At 40.8% G+C, this 16,290-nt stretch overlaps 1 protein-coding gene across 1 annotated transcript in view; it reads left to right on the top strand.

Annotated features, from left to right (window-relative positions):
- LOC132077052 (BEN domain-containing protein 5-like) overlaps nucleotides 1–16,290 on the top strand; it is a 554,717-nt gene that overhangs the window by 452,436 nt on the left and 85,991 nt on the right. Inside the window, exon 6 of the mRNA XM_059478502.1 lies at nucleotides 9,871–9,910. Coding sequence (XP_059334485.1) covers nucleotides 9,871–9,910 — 40 coding nt within the window. The remainder of the gene's footprint in view (nucleotides 1–9,870; nucleotides 9,911–16,290) is intronic.

Here is a 16,290-nt window from a genome sequence, read left to right as displayed (position 1 = left end):
CATCTCCACATTTGTGATGCAAAAAAATGAGCAGTTTCATGTTAAGATTGGTTAATAGGGCATTTGGTTCCCTTCCCTCTCCCAGTAGCTCCTCCTGCTCAAAGCAGTGCCCAGTTTGCCAGTGCTCAGATTTTTCACCAGTGCTCAGATTTTTCACAGTGTGTGCTCTGGGTTTTTTAAGCACCTTTAGATGTACATCAGGTGGCAGGTCCCCAGTGAATTGCTTATGGAACAACTGTAAAAGAGAGATAATTTGAGCCAGTTAGCAATGAGGCTAATGAAATTAGGGTTTCAGACCCCTTATCTCTCTTCAGCTGACAGGACAAATGTTGTCCCCTGTTTTATTAGTCAGAATAACCTGACATGGACTGAGGAGAGGAGCAAACTTGTAATATCTGGATGGCCTCATTTTCTTGTACAACTCCCCACTGAGGCTGCTCCCAGGCAAACTAATTCAGCTCAGCGATTCTGATGAACCAAACTTTTATTTTCTCCTTTAATATAACATAACATATTATTTACAACACATATAACTCTCTTCAACTGCTGTGAATAAAAATTCCCCTGGAATGATTTTCACAGTTTAAAGCACCTGGTTGAAGGATTTGGGTTTAAAATGCCAAATTTAAAAACTAAGATTAAACTGTCCCAGTTGAGATGTATGGAGTGAAATGCTGCCTTGGCTGCAGTAGCCTCCATTTGGCTTTTTTATCAACAATTGTAGAGACACCACCCATTGATTAAACATGAATTACAAAGTGTACAAAGGCAGAGTGACCCTGGGAGAGGCTCTGGGGAGTCCCAGAGCTGCCCTGGTAGTCCTTAGGAATTTTGATAGCAGTTGCAGCCTGATTGTACCTTGTTCCACAACTTTGGTGCCTCAGCTGCAGGAATTAGTGATGATTTTAGCACATTTCATAGGAAAGCACAACGAGATTGCTTCAGAAACAAATGAGAAAGTGATGGGTCTGTTTGGAAAGTCAGATTGTTCCTTTTACCTTCAGAAAAGCCCACGCTCATTTGTGCCATTTGACTTCTCCAGACAGTGCTGTCATGGGCTGTAATTAAATAGGCAGGTTTTGGGGGAATAAAGATTGGGATGCTCTGAATCATTTGTTGAAGTGAATATGACAAGCAGTGGTCTGGTTTGGAAAAAAAAAATAATTTTCAGCAATAGGAAAACAAACTCACTGCTATGGATTGTGAAAGGAAACAGACTCAAACTGAAATTAGATGAAAACCTTGAAATTAGATGAGACCAAAATAGTTGAGCATATAAATTTATATATTTGTCCATACATAACAGATTCTAATTTAACTTTTTGATGAAATTTTTATCATGTTGCCTTAACTCATATAGAGTAATTAAGAGGCATTACATAATATGTGGGGGTTGAGGGAGGGATTTTCAACAATCCTCCTAGTTTAAATGTGAAAATACAGAGTTATTCCCCCTTCCCCCCTGCCTGTCTCCATTGCAGAAAAGTCTGTGGCTGCAGAGGTGCCTGAGCAGAGTTTGGAGGGCTGAAATCAATCACTCTTTCACTGAAAAATTCTCATGTTTCAGAAATTTTCCCAACATCTTCAGAACTTGAGGTGGTTTTGGGTTTTTTTTCCTCCTCCTAGAATTCCCTTTTTTTGCAAACCAGTAATGCCTTTGAACCCAAGCCAGTCTTCTCCCCACCAGTGTCGTGGCTATTCTGGCATGATGACAGTTTATTAAACTTAGTATTAGTTGACATGAAGAGAATAGAAAACTGCTACTAAACTGCTACTAGCTGGTAACTAAGCTGCTTAGGTCAAATATGAATTTTGGAACTGCAGTACCAATTTGAATAAAAATTTATTTAGCTATAGACAGCAAAAGAATATTTGGGAGAAACGATCTGTGGGTTCAGAGCTGAATTTCAAGGTCCAGAGCAGGGACAAGAACCCCTGAATTTGTCTCTCCCTTATGATGTAATCACAGGCTCTACAATTGCATGTTTAGTTTAAAAAATTGCCTATGTTGGGGGTTAATCTGTCCTGTTATCTAAACCAGCCCATAAACAATGGCTGGTCAGTCAATATCCCATTACTGGTATAGGCAGATATGCTTTGTTTCTAATTAAGCATTCATTGAACACTGTTGCTTCTCTCCCCCTGCCCCCCAACAAATGATGAACTTTCAAGTTCATAATTGCTTTCAGGAATGCTTCTCCTTTCCTTGGTAAAACTTAATGTAAGACAGGAATCTCAGCTAAAGGATTGCAAGGCAGTGCCTGGAGGGATGTGTGTCATGGATGGATTTTGGTTGTTAATGGCACTGTGTGGGTCTGTGCAGTTTTTCCTGCCCTTATTTACTCTATTTTCAAAATAAATAAATCTTAAATAAAAGAGTTTATTAGTTCCTGCTGCTTACTATGTACTTTAAAACATAATCTGTTGTTTGCAGCATTACAATAATCTCTATAGGCATTAAGTAATTGATGTCACAAGCACAGGATTATAACCACAGCTCTGCAATTTACATAGTAATACAAGAAACTATGAAAAACCTGCATGGCAGTGTTTCACCAAAACAAACCCCTCAGAGTGCTGAGTTAAATTGTGGAATGAGTAGATCCTGAACCCTTGCTATAGAAGTACATTTAAAACATGCACAAGAAAGTGCAGCTAAAAAAAGTCTTGATCCCAATCTGGATGTGGGGCCAGACCATGGAGAATGGGCCTCCTCTTCTCTTCTCTTCTCTTCTCTTCTCTTCTCTTCTCTTCTCTTCTCTTCTCTTCTCTTCTCTTCTCTTCTCTTCTCTTCTCTTCTCTTCTCTTCTCTTCTCTTCTCTTCTCTTCTCTTCTCTTCTCTTCTCTTCTCTTCTCTTCTCTTCTCTTCTCTTCTCTCTTCTCTTCTCTTCTCTTCTCTTCTCTTCTCTTCTCTTCTCTTCTCTTCTCTTCTCTTCTCTTCTCTTCTCTTCTCTTCTCTTCTCTTCTTCTCTTCTCTTCTCTTCTCTTCTCTTCTCTTCTCTTCTCTTCTCTTCTCTTCTCTTCTCTTCTCTTCTCTTCTCTTCTCTTCTCTTCTCTTCTCTTCTTTCTTTTCTTGCAGGCCCAGAGCTTTTGGGAAGAGCAGAACAAAGGTATTGGCTATATCATCCTTTCTTTTCCCTCAGTCAAGAGGCTTTCTGCTGTTATAACTTTTATGGCAAAATTAAGGACCAGTTCTTTCTAGAGATGAGATAGCCTCAACAACTTTTTGTTCTGATTATTAATTACACAGGGAACAGAGAGGTGCCATTTTTTGCATTCCTAGTGACTCACTATGAATCTGGTTACTGCTTTATGGCAGCTGCATATGGAAATAAGGCAACCTATAGATGAATGATGAGTAGATGTCATTCAAGAACATGTGGAAAAAGCCATGAATTTGTGGGGCCCATAAATCTGAGAGTGTCTCCCATGGCTTGGACAATGATCTACAGCTCTACCTGCTTACCAAGGGGCTGCAACCTTCTCCTACTGACATAGGTTTTACTGATTGTGTGCTAAAAAATGGCTTTTCCACCTTTGCTTAACCTTTGTTGTATTAATGTTCATTCTGCACAGCTTTGGAGCACAGCAGGGCTGTAAGAACATTATGTGTAGATCTTTTGTTCCTGAGACAAATAGTCCAAGGGGGGAGAAGGAGAAGTCTCAGCTACTTGTTTGGCAGTGCCTTGGGAAAGTAGGAAGGCACCATGCATCACTGGTTTTTGGAAAGAAATAGGCAAGTGTCAGGTATTAAGTAGGAGAGGATGTGCACTGGAAGAATGAGTAAACTAGCTTAAAGGTTTGGCACTGTCTTTCATTATTTGGGCTTGGTTTTGATTCTAAAGCAGAATAGAGTTACCACACATTGCAGTGATCAAATACCTGCAGAGGTCACTGTCAAAATGGTTTAAAATGCTCATTATAGTTCTTAGCATGAGCAATAACATATCCCAAACCACTTTTATAAATGTTCTTCCACACCTATATTATCAATAATTGATTCCACAGGGTAGGCTACAGCAGATGCAATTTGCTAAAATCCCAGTCAAGTGTCAACAAGCTGACTGGTTCATTTTATCATTATATCAGGAAACTTTAGCAGCTAATCTTAAAGGAAGTACAAAATGTGAGACCTTGTTTCATTATGTGAACAAAAGTCTGTGATTTTAGGATGGAAAGAAAAGATTATTGCTCAGAATCATGTGGGGGGGGAAGGGGGAAGACAGCTTTAAATCATTGAATTATCAATTTTTGTAGGATTTGAATTAGTCCTTTTTTGGTGCCATTACTTAAATCAAGATTTTATCTTTGGAGGTAACTCTTGCACTCTGAAGGGAAGGAGGTACAAGGAGTGAAATTTGCATTTGAGTAACTGGGAACTGGGCAGATATAGATGATCACTTTTTCCCTAACACCTTCCTTCATCAAAGCCTTCCTTAAAAAATTTATCCAGATGTTGATCAGCTCTGAATATTTCTTATCCTGTGGCAACAAGAAGGATGGGATAGAGCCTTTAACCTGCCCATCCTGCACGTTTTCCCTCCAGTGCAAACCATGGTGGTTCCTGTGGGCACTCACATTGTGCCACCCACCTGTGCCAAGCTGCACTCTTGGGATCTCCTTCATCCTCTTCCGAACCCCTGGGTTCCTTCATGCCATAATGTGGAAAGACAGATTTCCAAAGCATTGACATTACACATTGTGGCAATCATAGAGGCCACAGAAATGTGAAATGCACCCTTCAGTGCATCCTCAGCTTTATATGTGATAAGATACACTGGTTTCAATTACTCTTGTGTCAACACAGTTTACAGGAAAGAAACACTCGTTTTGAAGTCAAAAAGAAAAGGTGCCATTAGTGACAACTTGTGGCAAAGTTTCCAGGGGAAAAAAAAATAACATTGTGCAATTCATTTCAATCTTAAACCCTCTGCACAGTAAATTGAAGGTGGTGAGGGACAGACACATGTTCAAAACACACTCAAATTAGGGGGAAGAAATCAATAGCACAGACCAGGCTGGGTAAAATAAGAAGACAAAGTCCTTGTGAGGTCCCAGAGAGTCAACTGCAGCTTCCTGTGAGGGGGCAGTGGCAGGAGCTGTCAGTGGGTGGGCAGCCTGGCTTTGGGCTCACAGCTGCAGCAAAAACTGCCCACAGAGTGAAGGCAGTGAGAGGCACAAAGCCAACAGGAGCTTTCTAGGGATGAAGTGATCTCGGTTCTGGGCTTAGGAATTTTATATGGAGCAAGGCAGGAAGAGATGGCCTTGCTGTTTAGGAAAAGCTCTGCTGGCTCCTGGGATGTGCGTGGCTGGGAAGCTGAAGGAGCTTCCAGCATCATGTGTGGAATAGATCCCTGAGTAGCTGCTGCCAGCTCCATCCCCACTTACCTGCACTGCTGGGGCCTGGAGATGATGTGCTGGGACAGAAGGCAGGGATAAGGATATTTTTTGGATCATGGCTGGAGAAGGAGTAGGAAGATGACTTTATAATTGCTTTTTTATCACTCTTTCTGACTATATTGACTTAATACTTGACACAGCTTTGGCTGGCAAGGAAGGCCCAGATACATTCAGAATTAGATATGACGAGGCTCATTCTTACATGAGAAGAAAATCATCGGTTGCTACAGAAACAGCTCCATATCAGTCTCGTGGGGCATCTTTGCATCTGGCTTTTTTTCCCTTCTCTTTTGCTAATCTGTAGATAACAGTCAAAGCAAGTGCAGCACATCCCACATCTATATAAAAGGTTGGAGGAACTCTGCAGAGAGCAAAGTGTGAAAGAACATCTCGTAGATAAGCTAAACTTAAATGAATGAGTTAATTTACACTCCCCCTGCAATTTTTTTTCCTAGTTTTGCAACTCTTGCTAAGTTAATTGAGGTGAAAATTAAATGACACCAGTCAGCAAATATTTTAAAGACCTCCAAAACCAAGGAAGAGAAAGAAGGTACTTAGAAAAGGAGCTACTAAGAAACAGGAAAAAATCTGAGGGGTTAGTTAGAATCTATGTTGAGAAAATTGCATTTTGCAATGGAATAATAATCCAGACTCACTTTCAGGCAAGTTGTTTGACTTGATAAATTCAGGAATTAGTTAAAAGTAGGTGTATATTATGGGTGAACAGGGACCATTCTGCACACTGCAGACCGGCTCACCAACAACGTTCTTCAGCTGGTTCCCTAAAATGTAATGACTTCTTGATGCTTAGCAGATTAATATTTATTGAGTGAATCAATGCTTAATTTATTAAAAAATTGCCTTCCTTGTATTTTAATATGATTTATTACTCATCAGTGCTTATTGCATTAATTAAGGATTGTGTTAATTTTGTGGAAGTGAGCACGATCCGCTGCAGATTTGCTCTGAGCCCTGGTGTGCTGGAGGGGCTGTGCCTCTGGTAGTGCCAGAGATGGAAACTGCTCCAGGTGGGAACAGGATGAATCACCAGTGGCCTCTTCCTGCCCTTGGGATCTCAAACATTCAGCAGAGTGGAAAAGAGGATGCTGCCCCTTAAGGGCAGGACAGGATTACAGCAGCAGCAGCGATACTGTGATGATGCAGGGAATATTTCTGTTTGCCTCTTATAAATTATGGCTGATGCCGTGGGGATCATTTTTGTGTCTCTTGTGGAATGCCCTTTTGTCAACGTGGGTGAAATCCAGCCTTAGAGACATGGGAAGCTGTCACCACTTTCCCAACCGGGGACAGCACTCATCACATTTCAGTGCTCAGATTGTAAGAAATTCTTGGGACAGTGGGTTGCCTGAAGATTGGGATGGTCCCAAGCATCTCAGCAGGGGCAGGTGTTTGAGAAGTGGAAAATTCCTAAAGGCAGAACAAAAAAAGCCAGATATCTTGTGAGCTGAGTCTTTCAAGAAATCTGTCAAAACAGGGAGAGGGTGATCATGCTGGAGGGGGGCCACAGCTGCAATTTGCATCTTTCAGCACTGAAGAAAGAAGCAAATACATAAAGCCCCACAGCCACGATTCTTCTGATGAAATTATTTTATTAATGGGTGTGACATTTGTAATGTCTCTCTCTTTAAATTCAAATACTGCTGTTTTTATAGCTGCTCATAAGTGAGTCTGTCTGGGTTTTTTGTTTTTTTTTTTTTTTAATCCATCTAGTTACTAGGCTGCCTGCATCCAGCTGAGCCCTGGAAACGGCAGAGCTAGCCCTGAGATCTGAGAGCAGGCAGGAATTTCCTGAAAGTGATTGTGTCCATAATTAGGGCATCTTTGCATGTTTAAATGCATGATTCTGGAATGCACTCTGCTGTTTGCTTCTCTGCAGGGCTGGGGTGAGTGTACACAAACTTCCCTGGAGGAGCTAAAGCAGAAAAAGCTCTCCAAGGTCCAGAGAAGGTCAGAGCTGAGAATTTTTTCCTCCCTCTGTCAGCAGGCAGGCAGGAATCACCGAGCTCCAGCCTGGAGCACTTGGGTGGAGCCAGTGTCAGGAAGCTGGTGGCATTTCAAATCCCTTGCAGCAGTTAGGTGTTAGATGCAAAAGATCAGTGCTGCTCTACTTGAAGTCAGAGAAATTACTTCAGCTTAAAGTTCAACATATACACAAAGATTTCCTGGATCTGGAGTTAATTTGTTTTTTCCAAGGTCAGCTTGCAGGCAGCATTCAACCTGGAAAAAAGTTACAAACTGAACATTTGACTTGTAATAATTTCATTTTACTTCCCATTTGTCTGACCTGTCCTATATGCTTTTGTTTTCCTGACACATCAAGCTAAGCTATTTTGGTTTTTCACTTAATGTTTATTTTTACCCCATTTCAGGATTGAGGGCCAGTTGGGCTGCATGCCTTTCTCTCTGTTCCATATTTTTACATTTTCCAACTTTCTTTAATGCAGGATATTTATATTCCACCTTTTTTCCTAGCAGAGAGGCTTTCACGGAGTATCGGCTTCAGATATATATTTTCTGCTCTGGCTGCTCGTTAGATATACAGCATTTGGAGTTCCAGTTGTGCTGAGAAATGTAAGCAAAGCTTTGGGCCCAGTGGGGGCTGAGCTCTGGCATTTCACAGCTTTGTACATATGAATCAGGATTAAGGTGCAGGATCTATATAAAATTTAGCTCATTAGGAGATGTTTTGTCTCACAGCTCCCCTTGGGAAGGTGGGGCCTGTGCTCACACATAGGATTTCTTACCCTGCTTTGCTGCTCCCAGGAAAGGAGGAGGATAAGCAGATGACACAAGGCAGCAGCAGGGTTTTCTGCTCCCTTTTACCATGGCACACCTGGAAAAGGGTTTGGCCCCAGTATTTTAGACTAAAGCAAATATGCTTGAGCACACTGCTAAGGTCATGCTTGGAATGACTTAGCAGAGTGAAGAGAACAAGGAGCACCTCTGGAAAAAGATAGATAGGAATTTTCTCTCAAATATATTTTTTGTTGTGCCAGAGGTAAGGAACTGAAGGCCAAGAAGGTTTCAGAAAATGTGTTTTTCCAGCCTGACACCCCACTTGGCATTCCAGCAGGCCAAATTTGCTGTTGTGCCCCACACAGCTCAAGTGTATTCAGTGGATGGCCAACTGTGTCCATGCACTTCAGACAGTGAAGCTTTACCACAGGGAAGTGATGGGTTTGGAAAGGAGTTTCATCAGTCATGATTTCCAAGGAAGAGCTCTCAGGGTAGGGAATGCCAAGTCAATGTTTCCTCCTCAAGGACTTTCAGCTGTCACATAGGGAATACAGTGAGCGCAGTGATGAGAATTAGATTGGAAGATCAATAGGGCTGACAATAAATGAAAGTAACACAGACATTATTGAGCAAATTAGGAGAGAGAAATTAAACTGGACAGTATAATCTTCAATACCTGCTAGACACACTGATGTTGGGCAAAGTTAGGAAGAAGACAGTAAGTTGGAAAGTGCTATGATGAAGGGGCAGTAGCAGTCTGTCCGTGAGATGGGGAAAGCCCTGCTTGTGACAGAAAGCTCTCAACCCACAGAAAAGTGGAGAAAAGATGATAATGGTCCAGGAGCACCTGGATTTAAGTGGCAAGCTACCGAGAGACAGTGGTGGAGAGATCATCTAAGACTGGGAACGTGGAGTAGGTAACAGTGCTGGCTATGTGTTACAGGAAAAGGGAACCTCAGATGCATTCACCATCACAAAGGCTTTGGTGGGACTTTTGGCTTGTTCCAGGCCAAACATTTTCCTAACTTTCTCATAGTATGGGTTTGTTCATCCTGCGAAGTTTTGCAGCCATTCCAGAAACCAGTCCTCTGTGTAAACTGGGTTATTTGCCATAATAACTGCCTGTATTTTGCTGTCTGTACACATATCCAGTGATGATCAAATCTGGCAAGCTTTTGGGATGAGGGATATCCAGTGGCAACAAGATCCATGGGCTGACTGCACTCAGCATGTAAAGAAGCTTTCCTTTTATCAGTCCTGGGTTTGTCTAGATCCTTCTGCACATCTTTGAAAGGTTCACCCCAAGGCGATATAATTGTGTTTGATCACATACAGGCATTGAGTCAATGATTGATATGAATAAAGAATTTAGAGTTGCTTGTCCTGGTTCCATGTCTTCTTCCCTGTGGAATCAGAAATCACTTTTATAAATATATCGGTCCATCTGTGCTTCCAGCTATCCATTTCAAGTATATGTTCCAAAAAAGAAATAGTAACACTTTATAAGGGCAAATAAAGACACATTAAAAGGACTGAGGAAGGGGATTTTACTCCCTCATAAAGTACATGTGGATCCCTTCCAAAAGAGTTACAGTGAGCCATGTAACTTGTAATTAATCCTGCTGTAAATGTCAGAACACTTACTTTACAGGTCTAAGCTGACCCGCTAAAATTAGTCCCCTTTTAACAATTCCTTTATCATTTGTTTTTCAGCAGAAGCGGCGGCTTGACCTCCTGACAATAACCAGCCCCGGTAAGTGAGCTCTGCCGCGCCACTCTCTTCTCTTTTCTTAAAGAGATGGTTGTCTAAATGTGTTTTTTCCCCCGTCTCTGACATGCAAAATGAAAAACACTGTTCCCCAGAAAATCTTTCACCTAATAACAAGTGACAGCTATATTGTGCTCGGCAAAGCCCCGGGCAGTTATCCGTTCACAGAGCTGCCTCCTCAGACCTTTACTCTATGAATTGGAGTGCTGATATTTCTTTAAGCCTCCTGGGTTTACAGTTAGTGGTATATCTGCAGGGCAGATGCCCTCAAATTCACAGAGTGTGTTCAAGTATCACAGAAATGCAAGCTTGACTTTCCTTGGTGGCAAACGGGAGCAGTCTGGGGAGCTGGGAGATGGTGGCACTCGACGTGTGTGGAAGGAGACACAAGGTCCAGGCTCAGGGCTGAGAACCCCAAAGTGGGGCAGGAAATATTTAGGAGGAATTAAAATGCCTTAATCCATCTGCTTCATAATGGCTTTTGTAATTTACCTATAAAGAAGATAAACCAAAATTTGTTCTTCTTGGGAAAGTGTGGGGCTGTGGCAAGAGCGAGTTTTGAAGGTCTCAGTACCTTGGTGGAAATGCAGTTTGGTTCAGTTGTGCTCCTCTGTGATCTCAGCCCTTAAGGCTGGGTGGCTTTTAATTTATTCCTCTTTGCCTGGCTCACTTTCTTTCCATTAGCTGCTACAGAAGTTTGCTGCCCATCAGCTTCAGATGAAGCCCTGCTCAAATAGTGCCACGTTTAGGTTTAACTTTGTTCATTTTTCAGATATGTGTATGAATTAAGCTTTCAGGTGGGCTTTAACTGGGACTAATGAATTCTGGCCTTAACTGGTAATAATGTGCTAGCAGAGTGAACAGGTGTTATGGGAAGTGAACAAAATGTGACACACATTTGCTTGGATAACAATTTCATGTCAATAATTGTTCTGACACTCTGAATGTAAGTATAATCTGTGACATGGTTTCTCCTTCACTAACCTTGTTAAAATAATAAGAATTAAAATAAGGAGGAGGAACACTTTGTTGGGACAGATGTTTGAGGCTATTGGCAATTGCATCACATTTTTGCATGTTCACTTTTCACGCAGTTTGCAATTATGTTAATGTATGCTCAGGGCACTTGCTGATAAAAGCAACAATACAGTGTGATACAGCTATTGTCACTATTCTAACTGTAACTTCAAGGACAAACATGGCACATTTTTCATTTTCCATATCTTCAGCATTCCCTGTTTCTAGAGGAAAAAGGAAAAAAAAAAGATGTCTGAAGGTCTTAATCATAGCACACACTCAGATCTTGGATAAGGGCACCAAACTCTACAGGCACTTTTTCAATAAGAGAAATGAGAGTTGGGGGCTAGAATTACTTAATATGAGACTTTACTGTAAAACAAACTTATGATACTTTTCTCATAATTTCTGACACAGTATTCAGTGTAAAAGGGTTGATTGGGTTGAGTTTGTGTGTAGATGTGATCAGTAAATAGCTGATCAGGTCTCTGTTTAATAAAGCAATCTACTAAATGAACACAGCAATTAGAAGGATCTTCAATAACTGTGTAGGTAAGCATGCTGCGCTAAAAGTGGGGGAAAAGCTTTCTATAACAAAGAAAATACCTTTTCTATACCTTTTCTGAAATGCAAATTTTAGCCTTTGATATTTAACCAGAAATCTACCATAACTGTATACAGAGGGGAAAAAATAATATTTGTTCACGATTACATAATAAAGTGCCTGTAGTTTTTCCTTCAGTAGAGGCATTTTCAAAAGAAGCTTGGTGCTGGATCAGGCCAAACTTACCAAAGAGCGTAAAGCTGAGAATTTTCAAAGGGGTTGAAAAAGTTAGGCACTCAATTCCTAGTAGGATTGGAAAATGTCAGCCTGTGGATTAAAGGGTCTACTTTCAGCCCTACAAATACAAAAATAAAATAAAATAAATCATAGCCTTGGGGCTTTTATCTGTCTTTGGAGACTGCTACTTTAAAATATTTAATTATTTGAGTCCTAGTTCTAAGATCTGACATTGACAGTCTGCTTTTACAAAGTCGTGATATCAGTTATGATGGCTGAGATCAGCCATAATCACTGTCAACCCTTAATTTACTGATTCAAATGAGGGGCTGAGCTGTTTAGTTGCACCTGCCAATCCTCTGGGACTTGTTTCTGTTCTCCACCTTGCCGCAGGCAGGCAGCCTTTGCTTTTGGCAGAGGTCACACAGCTTTAGTTGGAATTGTGAAAGTCCTCCGTGTCCCACAAGGGGTGTCGGCCACCAAAACCCTATTGCTTAATTGTGAGAATAGACAAAGGGCTTCAAAAGAAAAGGTGACCTCTGAGATTTGCACTTCTGTCACAATGAATATCATCTCTTTTTCTTGTGTGTGTGTGAAGCTCTTGAACCAGTTTTTTCTACCTTTAGTCAAGAATCGATGGTGATCCCTCTCAGATAGTACAACAGCTGTTCTCCATGTGCTGCTAAAACAATTTCCAAAAACTGATCAGCCAATTAATGAGACTAATTACAAGGTTAAATAATGCCATTAATGTAAGTTTTGTTGAGACTCAGACGCCGAAACATTTAAAGGGAGTTTGTGGAATCACAGAAACCTTAACGTTGTCTCATGGCAGTCACCCTGCTCCCCATGGCCATGGCTGCTGCATGATGCCCCAGAATTCCCCCAGAAGGATCAGAATTTGTTTCTTGTTCCCTGAACCTCACCCCTGCCTATGCTGTGCTGAACCCACACCAAGAGTGATCCAGCGCTGCCTCTTGCCTTGCTCCATGTGGCTTCCAACTCCCAAGCAATGGGTGCTTGGCTTCCTGAAACCTGCCTGAACTGGTGCTGGACTTAAAAGCACATCTGTATGTTAAACCGAACAGGTATAGACCATTAATCTATACCCTGGACTGAAACAAGCCTGGGAAAAAGTGAAAAAAATAAAAGAAACAGGAATACAGATGGCTGGAGCTGCAGCTCCAACTGCGCTGTTTGTATGCAACATGCAGGGCTCACCTCTTCCAGCACCCTAATAAAGCAGGTATGGCAAGCTCCACACTGTGCCCCAAACTGGAGGAAGTCTTTTCTTTGCTGTGGATCTCCAGAAACAGCCAGACACAAATGATGCATAGGCTGGGAGCAAGCCAGGCTCCCTCGTGCTCAAATATATTCCTTTGAAGTAACTGACACCCCTGTAAAATGTGGAGGGGAGTTCTCTGCTCTGCTTTGCTGCTGAGGAGCTGGAGGAATGTTAAGTTAAATTTATCAATGCTCTCACCACACTGCTTTCTTCTTGCCCCTTGACATGTGAGGTGCAATTAGAGTGCTGCTGTACAGTTCAGGGTGCCCGAGTCAGGGCTGGTGTGCGCAGTGGGGTGGGGGAAAGATGTTAAAAATTCATTAGGAGCTGGCAGGGACATGCTGGCAGGGAGTGGGACATAATGAGATTTAAGTTTTGGTAATTTAAATTTTCTTTAAACACAGCTTTACCCCTGAATTGGATCCAAAACATGTCCTTAATGCTATTCTAGTTGTCTTGGAGGTGTAGGACCAAAGCTTGAGGTGGTTTAATTTGGCCTTGTTGCACAAAGGAGACGAGGATCTGCCCTTCATTTCTCTGTGATCATGTTCTTGTAGCACTTTGAACACGCACATGCAATCACATCACATTTTGTGGTAACCACTCAATAGCTGCAAATAAGATACCCCTGTTTCCATAGCTTCTCCATGGAGACACAGCTTTTTGCATCTCCTGTGTTTATGATAATAACACAGCTTTCCAATTTCTCTTCTCAGTAAGGTAAGTTCCTCCCCCACTGAAGTATTTTTTAATTATTGATGCCATAAATGGAAGTGTGTTGGAAACTATTGGCTTTGAAAATAGCTAACATGTGATATTATCCAAGAACCATCAGGAAAATTCTTTTGAAATTCTCTTTGATTCAGCCATCCTCAGGGCTTTATCCTTCTCTACCAGTCTCTCTACTGCCAATTTAAAATAACATTCTCTTGAAATCAGTGCAATGTCAGGAGAAATTCATCAGCACCGTAGGTGCATGTTTCCCAGATGTACATAAACCTACTACATTTGGCAGCAGTAAATTGATTGCATTAAAAAACCTGGGGTAGTTGAAAATTCCGTAGTGTCCAGCTTGGCTACAGCACAGAATATAAAGCCATTTTTTTAAAGTTTCTTTCAGCTCTGTTTTAGATGAAAAAATGTAAGTGCTGACTCTGTAATTCCTGGCTTTTGATTTACTCAGATTTTCCTAATGTGTAAACCACATCAGAGCTTTACAGGCAGGGACAGAGTAAAATAATCCTAATCTCTATTGAGATTTGGTCAGAAGTGTTAATGGCTTCTACGTGCTTCCTCCTAACATTCAAGATCTTACACATTTAAACAGGGAAAAAAGCTTGATTTTAAAAGTATTTATCAGTCTGATCTATGTGGTGAAATATTCTCCCCCCTTTAATATCATCAGTGCTGCATGCTCTAAAAATGTCTCCATTTCATTAATTTGTGATATACTGCTACCCTGAATTCTTTTAAGGTGGCTTTAGCTTCTGCCATACATATTTTACTGCTTTAAATTATAGATATAGGACTGTTGCCTAGTTAATTTCCTCTGGTTAGGAAAATATATTTCTGCTCTCCTGGCATTGCATAAAGTGATATGTGGGATTTGCTATATTTTTTAGCTGATTAAGTTTTGCATTTCTACATATTACTGTTTATGAGACCTCAAGTAAAAGTGTGTAAAGGAAGGAGAAGTTTTATAGTATATTTCAAAGTTTCATTTAACTATAAATTTCACCACTAAGCCCTGCTACAAGACTTTTCCATTACCTTCCTGGATAGTCTGGCTATCAACTTCTTTCTAATTGAAGCATGAAAATAATATGAACTCAAAGTCATGAAGCTATATGACAGGTATTAGTAAAAATGATACCAACTAATAAAATGTGACAGAAAGTTGTTTGCTACTAAAACTTGGGAACATTTTTTTTTTTTTTGCAAGTCCTTATTAATTAATAGCACATTGATTTTAGTCTGTGTCAAAGGATGGCATTGAAGATTTTAAACAGCCTAACTTAACCGCTGCTCGTGTTTGTTACTGAAGCTTCTTACACTCCTTTACTTGCAAAGCTGGTGGAGAAAAGAAATTACTTAAAATTCCAGTAATAATTGAGTCTTTTAATGCTCAGTGAATTATTTCCCATATCACTGGGTATTAATCCACCCGTTTGCCCTCAATAATATGAGATAACTGGGGGAGTCAGAATCTCACCGCTCAGCATGGCAATGGATTGTCTGAACCCACAGTACAAGAATTTCCCTACCATGAAAATAAAATACAAATGCTAGAATCTCTGCTCAAAGTGAAATTCTCGTGTTGCCTGTCTTAGCTGAACCATAAAGCCACAGGAAGAAGTTTTTTCCAGACTTGATGAAACTTTAGCAAGATAATTGCACTAACAGAGAGCAGAAGGAAGACGTGGACTCTTTTTCCTTTTTTTGTGTCATTAGGTTGGCTTCAGCTGTCCCGAGGCTAATTAGGAAATTTTACTATATCCAATTTCTCATCTGAAGAGCTGTAAGAATTTCCATTTGCTGTGATAAGGAGAAATAATATTGTTGCTTGTAATTACTCTTTCATGCAGATCAGTACCTTCCTAATTCTCAGTTATACCTCTGCATTTGCCAGAATAATAATTGCAGAGATGCCTCCTACTGCAGTGCCTTTTCCCTTCCCTCACACCATGTCCCAAGAGAATAAGTCCTCACTGATCTTTCTGCCTGTTCCCTGACCTATTTCCACCTGTGTTCCTCACCATCACCCACATCCGTCTCCAATATCCCAGTTTTGAGTTCTACAGAAATGGCACTTTTTTGATTCAATAATGAAACCAGAACTTTATCCCCATTTGTTTGCAGAATGTTTACTTTGAGTAAGGCTGTTTCATCCCCACCTTTGCATTTAAAAAAGTGACCTTTTTTTTTTGGATACATGTAGAAGAAGTGATATTTGCAAAGTCAAAATAAGACTGCAGAGAAGATATTCTAAAGGCTAATCCATTACTTTTGAAGAAAAATATCAAGCTTTGCCACAATTCCTTATTATTATTCTGGGTCACCATGGTGTTTCCATGCACCTTGGCATGTCCCTTTAATTGGTTCCTTACATGGGAAGGTCCAGCACAGTTGCATTGAAAGCTGACATTTCTAACTAACTGACCTTTTCAGGCCCAGTGACACTCCTATAATGATTATCCTCTAGCATTGTTTGGACACAATACCACATACTTCACAGCACATAAAGAATATGTTCTTTGAGAACTATTCAAAATGCCCAATCTC

The sequence above is a fragment of the Ammospiza nelsoni genome, chromosome 9, assembly GCF_027579445.1.
Source record: "Ammospiza nelsoni isolate bAmmNel1 chromosome 9, bAmmNel1.pri, whole genome shotgun sequence".
Lineage (NCBI taxonomy): Eukaryota > Metazoa > Chordata > Aves > Passeriformes > Passerellidae > Ammospiza > Ammospiza nelsoni.
Note: the sequence above shows the minus strand (reverse complement) of the source record. Positions and strands in the feature narration are given on the sequence as shown.